General features: G+C 48.4%; 1 protein-coding gene across 6 annotated transcripts in view; it reads right to left on the bottom strand.

Moving 5' to 3' along the window:
* Nucleotides 1-3,073, bottom strand: part of PAX8 (paired box 8) — a 36,414-nt gene extending 33,341 nt beyond the window's left edge. For 4 of the 6 annotated variants that reach the window (XM_079987551.1, XM_079987555.1, XM_079987554.1 and 1 more), the window contains exons 1-2: nt 2,990-3,073; nt 2,595-2,699 (exon numbers count right to left, since the gene is read on the bottom strand). In XM_079987551.1, coding sequence (XP_079843677.1) covers nt 2,595-2,619 — 25 coding nt within the window. In that variant the 5' untranslated portion in view covers nt 2,620-2,699; nt 2,990-3,073. Of the gene's footprint in view, nt 1-2,594; nt 2,700-2,815; nt 2,867-2,989 lie in introns of those variants that run through there. The other 2 variants (XM_079987553.1, XM_079987552.1) reach the window with 2 other exon arrangements.
* Between the last annotated feature and the right edge of the window lie 11,618 nt (nt 3,074-14,691).

Below are 14,691 nucleotides of genomic sequence, written 5' to 3'. Positions count from 1 at the left end.
GAGCGCTTGGGACGGTGTGGCGAAAAAATGCGCCATAAGAACTCCTGCAATATACCGACAGTCTTCATGGGAGACTTCGACGTGGCCAGCGGGGACCATTCAGATGATCTTGTTATATATTTATTGAATTGATCGATTGATTTTACTTCCGCTGTGGCCAAGCTAGGTCTGCAAAAGGCGTTTCCTTCATGCAGAAATATTCCGAGTGGGACGCGATCGTTTGGGTCAGTTGGAGGCAGAAATTATTCCAAATGCCAGCTGCTAGAAAGCGCAGCAAGGGAGAGGTCGCTTGTGGTCGAATCCTGCCGGCGGGTTTCTCTGCAAGAATACGATGCTGGACTCGATGGGCCTCTGGCCGGATCCAGAATGCAGGCACTTCTTATGCTTTTACGTCTCCAAGAAAACGGCCGCTGAAATTGTGAGACGGAATTTTGGAGATGGAAGCGGACGCCTCGAGGGCCCTCCTTGTTCAGGGGAAAGGAAAAAAAAGGGAGCCCTTGAAAGAGAAGGGAAGTGGGGCGCGACGGAGCGATGGTCGACGAGAAGGCAGGCCTGGGACTGCAAAACCGACGTGGCGGGCCGGACGGAGCGTCCCTCCGGTCCCTTCGCAGCCGTTGCGGTGGCACTGGAGTCCCCGGAGCCCCGTCGTTGCCAGCCGCCGCCGGTCTCCCTGCTTCTCCCTACGGGAGAGAGGGGGCCTCGGCCCGCCCAGAAGCCTCCCGGGGCGAAGCGGGACTTGCTTCGGATTCGAAAGAGGCACCGGCGAGCGCGCGAACCGGAGCTCGTGGCCCGAAGCAGCCGAGTGGATGGGATTCGGAACGCCCCGCGATCCAGTCTGGAAGGGCTGGAGACTTGACTCAGGGGATCAGACGCGCCTCAGTCCGAAGAGGCCGACACGTGGCAGCGGCTGGACTCCTTTGAACCTGCTTTTTTCTGAAACGTAATGTTTGGCCCAGCATTCACTCGAATATGAACTTCTTTAGGGGGAAAAAGTGTTGCTCAGCGGGCAACGGACACTGAATTAGCTGGGCGACCCAATGCTGCAGTGAGTTGCCATATTGTGGCAACCCTGAGAGTTTTTGTAGCGCCGAGAAAGAAGCAAAATTTTGACCTCTAAAATCCTAAATGGTTGCACAACTGGTGGGGTACAACAACAACAACAACAACAACAACAACAACAACAACAACTAATAATAATAATAATAATAATAATAATAATAATAATAATAATGGCGAACCGTGCAGCAAAAGCAGCAATACCCCACATCCAAATTTCTCGCTAACGGAAACTAAATTTTCCCTTTTCTTTCCAACCCACCGCTGGCAATTCTCCCGCGCTCTGCCTCCTGAGAAATCTCATAGTTGCTCTCCGAGAAGACGAAAATGCAAATAATACGGAAATTGATGACCAGTGGAGATCTCGGGCACCTGCATGGGCGTAGCCAGGATTTATGTTGGGGGGCAGAACCTCAGTTAGTAAAGTATATGTATTGATTTACTTGATTTAAGGGGCAGCTACCCCCCCCCCGCCGCCGCACCTTGCCTACGCCAATGGGCACCAACTAGGAGCCCAGTTGAATATCGGCTCAGGATGAAACGAAAATACTGCGTTGGCCCCACTTGGTTGGCCAGCGAGCCACAGACCTGACTTTCAGCCGGCAAAGGCCTCGCGGCGGCCTTTCTGCCTCCAACCCCGCAAATGTCTGGACAACTTGGAAAAGGGGTCCCGTGCTGGCCAGGTGGGCGGGTTGTGACTCCCCCCGCGCGCTCAGAGGTGTGCGCGGGGCGCGCCAGACCCCGCTGATCCCGATCCACGTCTCCCGCACGTCGAAACTTTGCAAGGGTGAGAAGAAGGAGGTGCGCTTCGCGTAGCAGCCCAGCTCCCTCTCCGCCCCGGGGCTCAGCCCCACATGGAGCTGCTTTGCGCAACAGCTTCACCCCCCAAAAGCAGGGGATCTGGAGGTGGCTACGTGGGAGCCCCAGGGGAGTTTGAACGGCAGGCGAGCCCTTCACTCCAAGCTTGTGCATTTGTGGGGCAGGGGCTGGAGGAGGCTTTTTCCGGTGCCCCTGGGTGGGGCGAGTCGGTCAGGAGCGACCCCCCCCTCTCCGGCCACAGAGGACGCCTTTGCCTCCCTCCGCAAGCGGACCAAGGCTAGCGCAGAGGCGGATTCTTGCGCCCCGCTTGGCGAGGCGGGTGAGAGCCCAGCGACTCGCTCGGGCTGCTCGCTATGGGGCTCAGCCGCCCCCCTTGTGTGGGCCCTCCCCGCAAGCCTGGCTGGCCGCGGCAGGGGGGCGCCCGGGCTGGCCCTGGGCGCGCGCAACTTCCGCGCAGGAGGGCCGGGAATGCCCTGCCTTCTCGTGCGCGGCGTCGCCCTCCCGGACCTCCTTCCCCAACGCGCGTGGGGGCTGGAAGAGACCGGCAGCCCAGCTGGGGGGGGGCAGCGACAGTTGGGGCGCCAGTTGGGAGTGGAAGGTATGCAGCCCGGGGGGGGGAGGCTCTTCTCTCATCCTCCGTATAGGTTGGGAGTGGGCGAGTGAGTCCCCCACTCCCTCCCACCCTGCTCCCTCTGCCCCACCGCCACGGGAAAGCTTACCTGAGCGGATGGAGTTATGGGGCATGGCTTGGCCGGCTCGTCGGGGGGCGGGCGAGAGGCCGCCGGGTCCTTTTCCTGGAGGGATCCGAAGCCCTGCTCTTGCTGCTGGGGGAGAGAAAGCGAGAGCGGCCTGAGGAAAGGTGGGGGGCCGCCCCAGCAAAGGGCACTTTTCGGGGCACCTGCTGGCCCTGACTTGGACGCGCGTGTTTCAGTAAGCAGACCTCGGAAGCACCCAAGGCGAGGAGGGCCAAGGGTTCTTGGAAGGGCCCCCAGTACCCATTTCTCTACGACCCTAGGATTTGAGAAGGTCCCCGGGGGGCTGCGTGGCCCTGGCACCTCTCCACCCCACCCCCGCGCGGGTCTCCTGCCTCTGGCGCCCTAGGAGGACCCTGTACCTGGTCGCCTCCACCGGGGCCAGCCGGAGAAAGGAGCTCCTGGTCCTGGGCGGCTTCTCCGGCCGTTTTGTCCCCAGGAAAAGAGGCATGGCAAGCTGGTTTTATCCACACAGCCCCCTCGCAGCTCTGCCTCGGCAAGCGAAGAGGCGCTGGATTGGCTGCCTGGGGTTTTGGAGGGGGAGAGAAAGCAGGGGGGTCATGGCTGAGTGCTTTTAAGAGTTAAAAAGAACTGCTCAGGAGCTGTTGTGAAAGAAACCAGGCAGGAGGGGAGGAAAGCAAAGCAAGGCCTGGCCTGGCCTGACCTGGTGGAGAGATCTCCTTCCTGGATCCACGTCACCTGGCCTGGACTGCTAGGCCCAGCTGTGGCCCCCACTGACAGCCGGCCCAGGCCAGGCTGGGGCAGCAGAGAGTGCCTGTTGTGGTGGGATGCTTACTTGTGCCCTTGCATAACACAGGGAGCCACCTCACTCAGTATTGCTTGCACTGGCTCACCCTGGGTTTCCAGGCACCGGTAGTGGAAGGGCGAGGAGCAGAGACACGTACCTAGAACTGGAGAATTGTAGAGTTGGAAGATGACGAGGGTCATATTGTTCAACCCCCTGCAATGCAGGGATCTTTCACCCAACGTAGGGCTCAAACCTGGAATGAAGAGTCTCATGTTCTGCTGACTGAGGTTCCATTGTGCTCCTGGCAATGAGATGTTGGCTGCCCAGAACAGCCTGGGGAGATCACAGACAGGCAGGTAAGCTCCAAGCCACTCTGAGCCACAGTAAAAAGGTAAAGATGAAGGGACCCCTGACCATTAGGTCCAGTCGTGGCCAACTCTGGGGTTGGAGCCCTCATCTCGCTTTATTGGCCGAGGGAGCCGGCGTACAGCTTCCGGGTCATGTGGCCAGCATGACTAAGCCGCTTCTGGCGAACCAGAGCAGCACATGGAAACGCTGTTTACCTTCCCGCCGGAGCGGTACCATTTATCTACTTGCACTTTGACATGCTTTTGAACTGCTTGGTTGGCAGGAGCTGGGACTGAGCAATGGGAACTCACCCCATTGTAGGGATTCAAACCGCCAACCTTCTGATCGGCAAGTCCTAGGCTCTGTGGTTTAACCCACAGCGCCACCCGCGTCCCTCTGAGCCAGAGTGGAGTTGCACAATTTCTGCATCCTTGATGGGGGCCAACCCCCCTGGTGAGGAGGGGTAAAAGTCCATCAGGATCTACTGCTAGATTGCTGACAGATCTGCTGAATCAGTAAAGGATTTCTGATTCCCTCTAGAAACCAGAAGAAGCTGTTGTCAGTTAGGTGTCTGGGGCCCCTGATCTGCAGCAAGTCACATGTAGCTCCGTTCTGGTATGTGGAGGTGTGTGACTCAGGGGCGCAGTCTGTGCTTGGCTCCACCCTTTGAGCAGCTGCCCTCAAGCTACTATTTTGCAGCTGTCACCAGCTGGTGGACCACTCCATTCTGCTTAATATAATAAGTGTGAAGTCTGCAGAACAGAAAGGATGAGAGAAATGGCAGCAGATGAGGTGAGGTCACATAACACAGCACAACATGGACCAGGGTACTTTTAGCGAAATCACCATAGCACTGGAGGGGTGGGGGTGCTGTGCTACGAAATGCAGAATAGCTCTGTTTTTTGGGTTGTTGTTTTTTTAAAGCAAAATTTCTGTACCACTTGATTGTAACAAAACCTCTAAAGAATTTACAATAAATTGCTGTAAATACAATGAATATGCTGTGCCCTAGCTGCATTTGCTGGATCAAGCAAAAGGGAAGTACCACATGACACATATTTAATCTTGAATTAGGGACATGGGTGGTGCTGTGGTCTAAACCACTGAGCCTAGGATTTGCCGATCAAAAGGTCGGCGGTTCAAATCCCCGCAACTGGGTGAGATCTCATTGTTCGGTCCCAGCTCCTGCCAACCTAGCAGTTTGAAAGCACGTCAAAGTGCAAGTAGATAAATAGGTACCGCTCTGGCGGGAAGGTAAACGGCATTTCCGTGGGCTGCTCTGGTTCTCCAGAAGCGGCTTAGTCATGCTGGCCACATGACCCGGAAGCTGTACGCCGGCTCCCTTGGCCAGTAAAGTGAGATGAGCACCGCAACCCCAGAGTTGGCCACGACTGGACCTAATGGTCAGGGGTCCCTTTACCTTCACCTTTAATCTTGAATTTACTAATGCCTGAGCAAGGTCTCCCCGCCCAGGAATGGTTGTCATACCAGGACAGCTGGACAAAAGTGTTTCTAGCCACTGAGGCTACCTGGCCCTCCAGCACCAGAGCCAGCTCCAGAAGCACTACATGCCTGTTCTTCCAGGAGATGGGCAACCCCATCTCAGGCAGGCGATTGACCTGTTTCTCTGACATGGGAACCCCCCACCCAGAGTGCTGCTGTCTGGCCGGGATTCAGGCTCAGCTAATTTCCCTTCTCCCATCTTACTACTCAGCCCAGGCACTGACTGGTCCAGGTCTTGCATGGCCTCTCATGATTCTGATGTTACGTGGAAACAGAGCTAAGTGCCTAATGACAGCTCCCAGCAGCTTCTTGTAGATATTAAACAGCACTGGGGATAAAATAATGCTGTGTGGCACTCCACAGCATAACCAGCAGGGGGCCGAAAAGCACCCTCCCAATGCTACTTACTGGAATTGATCCCATAAGCAGGACTGGAATACAGTGCCCCCAATTTCCAGGCCACAGAGCTGGTCCAGCAGGTATCAAAAGCTACAGTGAGACCAAGAAGCAGGCATCCAGGCCACCAAGGAAAACTCAGTCCCATGACCAGGTGGAGCCCAGGTTGGAATGGATCAAAATACCGTATTTTTCGCTCTATAGGACGCACCTGACCATAGGACGCACCTTGTTTTAGAGGGGGAGAACAAGAAAAAAAATTCTCCCCCTTTCTGCTCAGCGCCCCTTCAGCGAAGCGGCAGGAGAAACAGAGATCCTTCCATTTCTCCTCCCGCTTGGCTGAAGGGGCGCTGCGCAGCTCTCCCTCTCTGCTGAAGCCAGGAGAGTCTTGCTCTCCCAGCTTCAGCAAAAGGAACTCGAAGCCTCCGGAGCGCAGCGGGAACTCGCACTGCGCTCCGAAGGCTTCAGGCAGCTATCCCTGAAGCCTGGAGAGCGAGAGGGGTGGGTGCGCACCGACCCCTCTCTCTCTCTGGGCTTCAGCGAAAGCAACGTGAAGCCTCCGGAGCGCGGAGGGAGTGCTCCCTCTGTGCTTCGGAGGCTTTGCGTTGCTATCACTGAAGCCAAGGAGCCTGCATGTGCTCCATAGGACGCACACACATTTCCCCTTAATTTTTGGAGGGGGAAAAGTGCGTCCTATAGAGTGAAAAATATGGTATTTTGTGTCATCCAAGGATCCTTGCAGCTGCCCCGCTGCTACTCCCTCCAACACCTTCCCTGAGAAGGAGGCATTTGCCATTGGTTGGCAGTTATTCCCATCCAAGATGTCCAGGGAAGCTTTCTTTAGGAGTGGCCTGGTTTTTGTTTTTTTTATAATGTATTTTTATTAAAGATTTTCTTGATTTACAAAAGTATGTGCAATGTCTCTCTCTCGTCCCCCCCCCCTCCATGTAAGATTTTTACAAATCAGTTTCATTTGTTGAGACAGTAGGAAGAAAAGGGGTGGAGGGGGGAAGGGGGGTGGGGTCGGGTGGCAATGTTTCTATTTTGCTTAATATATGTAGGGTTTGGTGCCAGCGTTGCTTGTGCAGGTTCTTTGCTGTTCGTTTGTGTTCCTTTGGTGGTGAGAGTGGTGGGGGTTGGCCTAGGGTGTGGTTGTTCATTTGTGGTTGGCTGTGATGGTCTTTGTTTTCATGTGTGAGTAGGGTAGGTGGGTGTTTTGGATCAGGTTAGCCATATTGATTTGTATGCTGTTGGTGGATTTTTGTCATTGTCTTGTTGGGCTGTGTGTGTGATAAAGGGGAGTGGCCTGGTATTTTGAGGGTCAGGCCTGGTTTGGGGACTGCGTGAATGAACTTTATCAAAAGTTGGGCGATGGAGTGAGCCCCTGTTGCCCTTGCTCAATCTCTCAGTGGTTTTGGGTACCACTGACTCTGGCATACTCCTGAGGTGGGCATCCCAAGCACTGGACTGACAAACTGGAACGTGTCCAGAGGAGGGCAACCAAAATGGTCAAAGGCCTGGAAACGATGCCTTATGAGGAACGGCTAAGGAAGCTGGGCATGTTTAGCCTGGAGAAGAGGAGGTTAAGGGGTGATATGATAGCCATGTTCAAATATATAAAAGGATGTCACATAGAGGAGGGAGAAAGGTTGTTTTCTGCTGCTCCAGAGAAGCGGACACGGAGCAATGGATCCAAACTACAAGAAAGAAGATTCCACCTAAACATTAGGAAGAACTTCCTGACAGTAAGAGCTGTTCGGCAGTGGAATTTGCTGCCAAGGAGTGTGGTGGAGTCTCCTTCTTTGGAGGTCTTTAAGCAGAGGCTTGACAACCATATGTCAGGAGTGCTCTGATGGTGTTTCCTGCTTGGCAGGGGGTTGGACTCGATGGCCCTTGTGGTCTCTTCCAACTCTATGATTCTATGATTCTATGGTTTCATTCCTACCTATGCTGTCGAGTCCAGAGTAGCACTGTGGAGTGTGCTTTGACTCCCTGGAGCTTGTGTTGTGAGGTTCCACTGGGCACTATTTTGTCCCCAACACTGTTTAAAGTCTCCCTGAAGCCACCAGTCTCTAAATATTTTCACATAAATAAATAACTGGTTAGGACTTCAATGTAATACCACCAGGTGCATGAAGAGCATAAGGAAATGGTTAAGCAACAGGAACAGAACAGCTGATGACATTGCAATCAAGGGTAACCGTGAGGCATTCTATACAATATGCTGAATATAGCCCCACCCCCCTGCTGTTTTATTTATTTTTTACCTGCATACCTATTCCAGGTAATATATTCCAAGCTATATTACTTGGAAACTTTTGGAAACTTTTGGGAATTACAAGGAAAGAACTACCCAAAGTGTACAGAAATTTATTCATGTACAGCGGCAAGAATGTTCCTCGCCCCAAAATGGAAAGAAGAAGAAGAAGTCCCAGCAAAAGGAGAATGGATACAAAAATTTATGGAATATGCAGAAATGGCGAAACGTACCGGAAAAATCAGAAATCAAGATAACAAACTTTTTAAAATAAAAGAATGGAAATATTGAATATTTACAAATAAATTGTAAACAGATAAGAACATTGGCAGGATTACTGTAATAACCTGTAGTTTTATAAGAGTATATATTTAAAGTAGATGAATAAATGAGTGAACTAACTTAATTTGGATATGCAGAAAATATTAAAAATAAATTTAAGGAACCGCAGAAAGAGGGGGAAGGAAGTCAAGTTTTGAAATGTTAAAATGATTATAAAATTATTGAAATGTATAAAATTGAAAATCATTAACAAGAACAAGAACAACAACAACAACAACAACAACAACAACAACAAGAAACATTACTTGGAAACTTGAGATTTGTGAGATTAATAAGGAGGAGGGTTTGCTGCCTTACTCACCTTGTTGCCAAAATTCCACAGGTGCCTAACCTTCTTGTCACTTGCAGCTGAGACAATTCATCAGCTGGGAATCCCCTTATGTTCATACTGCCTTGCAAGCTTTCCTAACTATCTCAGTTGTCTAGGAAATAACCATTTGGGAGGATCAGCCTTGTCTTTGTGGCCTGGGTGTTGGTGCCTTCTCTGCTGGACTGAGTGCTTTCAGGAAGGAATTGCTCTTTGCTAAGACCAAACCACCAGCGATGTCAGCAAAAAAAGAGGGCAACTCCATGACACCTTCTCTTGTGAGGAGCCCTACTGCCATTGCCAAGTGTCTGAGGAAGGAAGTGTGTGATAGGAGCACTCCTGTCCTCCTGGCCTGGCCTTGGTCATCTGCTCTGCTCCTGGATCCAGTGGGGTGGAATTTCAGAGAGAATCGTTCTCCTACATGGCCAGAATCTGTGCAGACTGCATGACTGTGGTAGAACTGCTACTTGACCTGGATTTCTCTCTCCTCTTCTCTTTACCTTGTGTCTTCTTCAACTGCAAGTCTTTTCTTTTTTCCCCAATACTTTTTAATTGCTTTTTTGTAACAACAACAAATAAAACAAATACATTCAAAAGTTTGTATGTCTTCTTATTTACCCTGCCCCTTATTGCGCCCGGACTTCCTTCCATCCCTTCAACGGTTTTCATGTCTCAAGTCTTTTCTTACAGTTTCTTATTTACACTCCATCCACATCACAAGATTTACATTAATCCTGCTACAGATTTTAAATTCTTACCATTACTCTGTATATATTCAACAAATTTACTCCAATCCTTTTCGAACTTTGCTTCTTTTTGGTTCCGAATCTTATAAGTCAATTTCGCCAATTCTACATTTTTGTTTGCCACTCCATTAAAGTTGGGATTTCTTGGGATTTCCATTTCTGAGCCACTAAGATTCTAGCGGCGGTTGTTGCGTACATGAATAGTTTGTAATCTTCCTTTTTTAATTCATCCCCTGTTATCCCTAGAAAAAAATGCTTCTGGTTTCTTTGGGAAAGTGTATTTAAATAGTTTTTTCATTTCGTTATTTATCATATCCCAATATTTTTTTTCTTTTTTTCACACATCCACCACTTCAACTGCAAGTCTTACTAACTAATTTTTGTAAGCCGCATTGGGATCATTTTTAGCTAAATGGCAGGTACAAACGTTTTAAATAAATAGCTCTGCTTAGCTTTCCAGGGGCTGCAGCAGCAGCAGCAGCAACAACAACCACCAGTTATATTTGGAAGGTCTCATTTAAATAAAAAGGGCTGTACCAAATTCCAGTAAGCTGTAAAATAGACTCCGGTGTAGAGACCAAAAATGATGCCCACCATGGTTGTATCATCCCCAGTCTCGTGGCACAGAATTAATCTGCATATTCCCCAAATGATGCACATTCCTGTGGCATCTGTGAGCTCATCATCAGCTTCAATTATGCTCTTTATGTTCTGTGATAACATTTGATTTGTACAATGAAGTAAAAGTTTTAGTTATGTTGTCTGCCCCTCCCCCACAGTGGATCATGAAATGGTGGTTGCATTGCTTAACCTTCACTTTCCGTGCTGCTGTTTGTATTCCTCAGTCATTAGCCATCAGGGAAAAAAAAAATCTGTTGTCTGTTTGTCATATCTGCCTGTCAGCCCCTGCAAATTCTATGTGCTATTTGAACGTGCCAGATCTCCTCTGCTATTATTTTATACGGTCTGCATGATGTGTCCATCATGCAGGGAGACCGTAAGAGTGTGTGAACGCAACTTTATTGCCCACATCTTGATAGGCAGAGAAGCATTTCGCATTTATTTATTTCTTATTTGTTTTGTAGCTGGTTGGCGTTCCTCTCCCCAAAAGTGCTCAGTAGTGGATCCTCATTAGCATAGACTGGGTGGGCGGGCACAAGCTTCTGCCTCACCCTGGTGGTTCATAGAATCATAGACCTGTGGAACTGGAAGAGACCACAAGGGTCGTCTAGTTTAACCCCTTGCAAGACAGAAATCTTTTGCTTTTAACGTCTTTGATCACAGAGTGCCTCAAATTTGCAGGTGGCATCAAATTGGGAAAGTTCACTAATGCCTTAGAAGACGGAAATGGGATTATTTTATTTTTAAAAAAATTAATTTATTTAATCATTTTTCAACACAAACAGCAACAACAAAAATCACATACAACAAAAACCAAAATAACACTAATAGCACAATATAACAATTCAGATTTGAGTACTGATATACCTATAACTACACCTTTTTAACAATATTTCCCCACCTTTCCTCCCCCTACTTCCCATCACTTTCCGCCTTATCTCTTAAGTATTCCTTCCAGATTTCTTCATATTTATCCATTCTTAATTTGCGTCGATATGCAATTCGTTTGTATGTAACTAGTCTGTCCATATTGTCAATCCATGTGCTCAATGGAATCTTTTTGCGGCTCTTCCAATTCATCAAAACAAGTTTTTTTGCTTCTAATATGGCACAGTACATCCAATTTTTTTGACCCCTTGTAATCTCCCACGTTTCCGGTATATAATTTAGAATTAAATTCAAATCCCCTAAATAACAACAACAACAACAAAAAAAATTCTTACTCTTGCTATATATATCCTCACCTCACAAATGTTGGGCACCACCCACACTCTCTGTCCAGTGATAGCAAGCTTCCAGGGGGTTCCAGGAACTCCCCCAAAGTCTGTGCTCCTTTGGAGAATTGAAGACACAGTGGAGACCACCGTAGCTTTAAGAAATATGATTTATTCACATATTTACACCTTGAGTCTGCATGGAGGGAGTCCAGATCTGACGACACGGTCATATCAAGTAGGGCTTTTCCCCCGCAGCAATGGAGCGCTGGAGTCAAAGGCGTCTCTCTCACCCAGCCTTCAGCCAGCCTGCCCAAGATGGATCATAGTCTTTCTTCTCCCCTTCTTCCCAACACACCTTACTAAAGGCACTTTTCCCCTGTCACCTCTCTCGCAAACACCCCAGTCACCTTGGCAACCTCTGGTCTGCCCAGGCCCAAAATCCCTCTTAGATGGGCCACCAACACCTTTAGTCATGTGCTGATGATGGCATTAAAATATTTTGTTCTTCTTCAATAAAGGAGCAAAAGGAGACCAAATTGTGTCAAAGGTATCTCTCCTTTTTTTGAGATTTTTGTTATCTGACGGTTTGTTTTTTAAAAATATAAAACACTCTGAAGGTCTTGTTAGAGCCAAAAAGTGGCATGAAGTGTTTGTATTTTTATCAACATAATTAAAAAAAAGATCTTGCTGGTCACCTGCCGGTGCTGACCTCAGTAGGTCAAGGTTGGGGGACTGGGTTCAGGTGGTGGGGCAGATTGTTCTCTCCCCCACCCCATGGGCAAAGTTTGACAAATGGGGAGGCCAGCTAGATGCCAATCACCTGATGTCACAATGACTTTGGGCAACACTGCTTTTGCCCACAGAGTTTGTAATCAAACTGTTATGTACTGAAGTTCTCACCCTGGGCCAGCAGGGGGATACTGTAGATAGTTATGCAAATAAGGGATCGAAAGTGACGTTCAGTGATTGGATAGTTTTAGAAAATTGTTACAGTTACATTGTACTGGAGCTCTATATAAGCAGGCTGACTGAACCCTTCAGTTCAGTTCTGGTCTGGCCTGTGAATAAACAAGAGCTGTTTGAAGAATCGCTGTGTCGTCTGATATGTTCACCCACAACTGAACACGAACAATATGGACAAAGACAGAGTCGGCAAAGTACCAAAGACCAGCTGCTGATCAGCACCTGGGTGGCCCAGTTGGGCTGGCAGGGTAGCAGTCCCGTCCCCACTGTCCCCCACTACTGCAGGCAAATGAGCTGCTGTTCCTCTCTCGCTTCCTTTGCATGACCTGAATTTCTTTGGTGAAATCATCAGGCTGACAGGGTCTTCTCTTCTGTGGCATCTTACTGGAGGTAAAGACACCCCTCCCACAGCCCTGGCATCCTAAGTTACGCCAAGGCCCTAAATGGCTTCGGTCCAGTATACCTGAAGGAGCGCCTCCACCCCCATCATTCTGCCTGGACACTGAGGTCCAGGTCCGAGGGCCTTCTGGCAGTTCCCTCACTGCGAGAAGCCAAGTTACAGGGAACCAGGCAGAGGGCCTTCTCGGTAGTGGCACCTGCCCTGTGGAATGCCCTCCCACCAGATGTCAAAGAGAAAAACAACTACCAGACTTTTAGAAGACATCTGAAGGCAGCCCTGTTTAGGGAAGCTTTTAATGTTTAATAGGTTATTGTATTTTAATATTCCGTTGGAAGCCGCCCAGAGTGGCTGGAGAAACCCAGCCAGTGAGTGACAAGGCTCAGAACCACTTAGTCTTTGAGAAAGGGTTTCTTGAAATTCCGGGCTGCCATTTTGGTGTTTTGACAAAGCGCCCTGTGTTCCTATGGTTCTTTTCTTTGAGTATCCAAATACACGAGGTTACTCTTAATTCCCTTCAGGTGTGTCAGGGAAAGTACTTGCCCAGATATTCACACTGGAATCTCGGGGTGTTTGGGTGGGAGGTGGGAGCAGCAATGTTAACAAAAGGAAAGGAAGTGCTGCGGAATTTTTAAAAGCCAGTTTGTGGTTCTGGAACACAAGGCTGTATCTGAATGAGTTGGGAATGAATGCACAGGTAGATCAGCAGCTTCTGTGTGCGTAGTGGGTTTGTATCGAACTGCAGCAGCAGGCCTGCCATTCTTCATCGCACAACATCATTCCTGTGGGTGGGTGGGGGGAGTGCCCCTCAGTTCCCAGACAACGCAGCAGCATTAAGGGGCATTTGTCCCTCGAGCTTCAGTCCCACCCACCCAGTTACTCGATGACAGTGGAGCTTCAGATGAATTTAAGCAGTTTAAGCAGACGGTATTAATGTTTATATGATAGGTCTTGACAGGTAAAGAGATCTGGGTTGATGAATTATGCTCTGTGACTCAGCAACATCAGGCCTTAGTTAACCATTACCTTCCCGATAAACACTAAGATGAAGTTGCCTAACGGTTAGGATTTTCTAAAGTGAAGTCTCCCCCAGGTTCAAAGGCACTTTCTTGGTGGGTTAAAGATTGCAATGTGGTTTTTAAAAAAGGAGGAGAAGGAGGGTGTGTCCGTAACAACACACTGACTTGGCAGTCGATTCCTTTCAGCTGATAAATGTGGCAGAAAGGCAGCTATAGCATCACTGACTAAGCAAGTCACATCTTTCACTAATGGCTGACAATTTGCCAGTTTCGAACATTCGAGTTTTCTACAAATATATGTGACTCTTAAAAAATTTTTAAAAAAAATTATTAAGATTTTGGAAATTACAAAAAGAAAAAAGAAAAGTTAAACATAGAAAAACAGAAACAAAAACAAAAACACTACATAAAACATTAAATTAACCAAACAAAACAAAAACAATTAAAAACACTTCCGATATTTTCGATCTTAACTTTCATACGCTTGTTTCATTGACTTCCTCAACGCCTCCCTTTTTGTATTCCACTTCAATTGACTATTTCAGCAAGTCCTTTCCATCTTCATCTATTTTCTGTCTTATAGTTAATTTTAACATATTGTAACCTAGTTTTTTCCCCTTTTAATGCATTAACAATCTATCTATACCTAGTTCCTTCTAACATTTCTGCCAAAGCCATATATCTTTATTTACAAATATATGTGACTCAACTTTCCTTAAGTGTCTGACATGGAGTGGGGAGCATCACAATTTAAGAAGGATGTTGACAAGCTGGAAGGTGTGCAGAGGAGGGCGACCAAGATGATCAAGGGCCTGGAAACCAAGCCTTATGAGGAACAGTCGAGGGAGTTGGGGATGTTTAGACTGGGAGGAAATATGATAGCCATCTTCAGATATCTAAAGGGCTGCCACAAGGAAGATGGAGCAAGTTTGTTTTCTCCTGCTCTTGAAGCCAATGGATTCAAGAGCAGGAGATTCTGATTAAACACCAGGAAGCGTACATTGCAAAACTGATCCCCCCCCCTCTAAAGCAAGGGTCAGCAACCTTTTCAGCCATGGGCCAGTCCACTGTCCCTCGGACCTTGTGGGGGGCCGGAATATATTTTGAAGGAAAATAATGAACAAATTCCTATGCCCCACAAATAACCCAGAGAAGCATTTTCAATAAAAGAACACATTCTACTCATGTAAAAAAAAGATG

The sequence above is a fragment of the Podarcis cretensis genome (assembly GCF_951804945.1).
Source record: "Podarcis cretensis genome assembly, chromosome: 8".
Classification (NCBI taxonomy): Eukaryota; Metazoa; Chordata; class Lepidosauria; order Squamata; family Lacertidae; genus Podarcis; species Podarcis cretensis.
The sequence above is the reverse complement of the archived record's forward strand: the minus strand, read 5'-3'. Positions and strand labels throughout refer to the sequence as shown.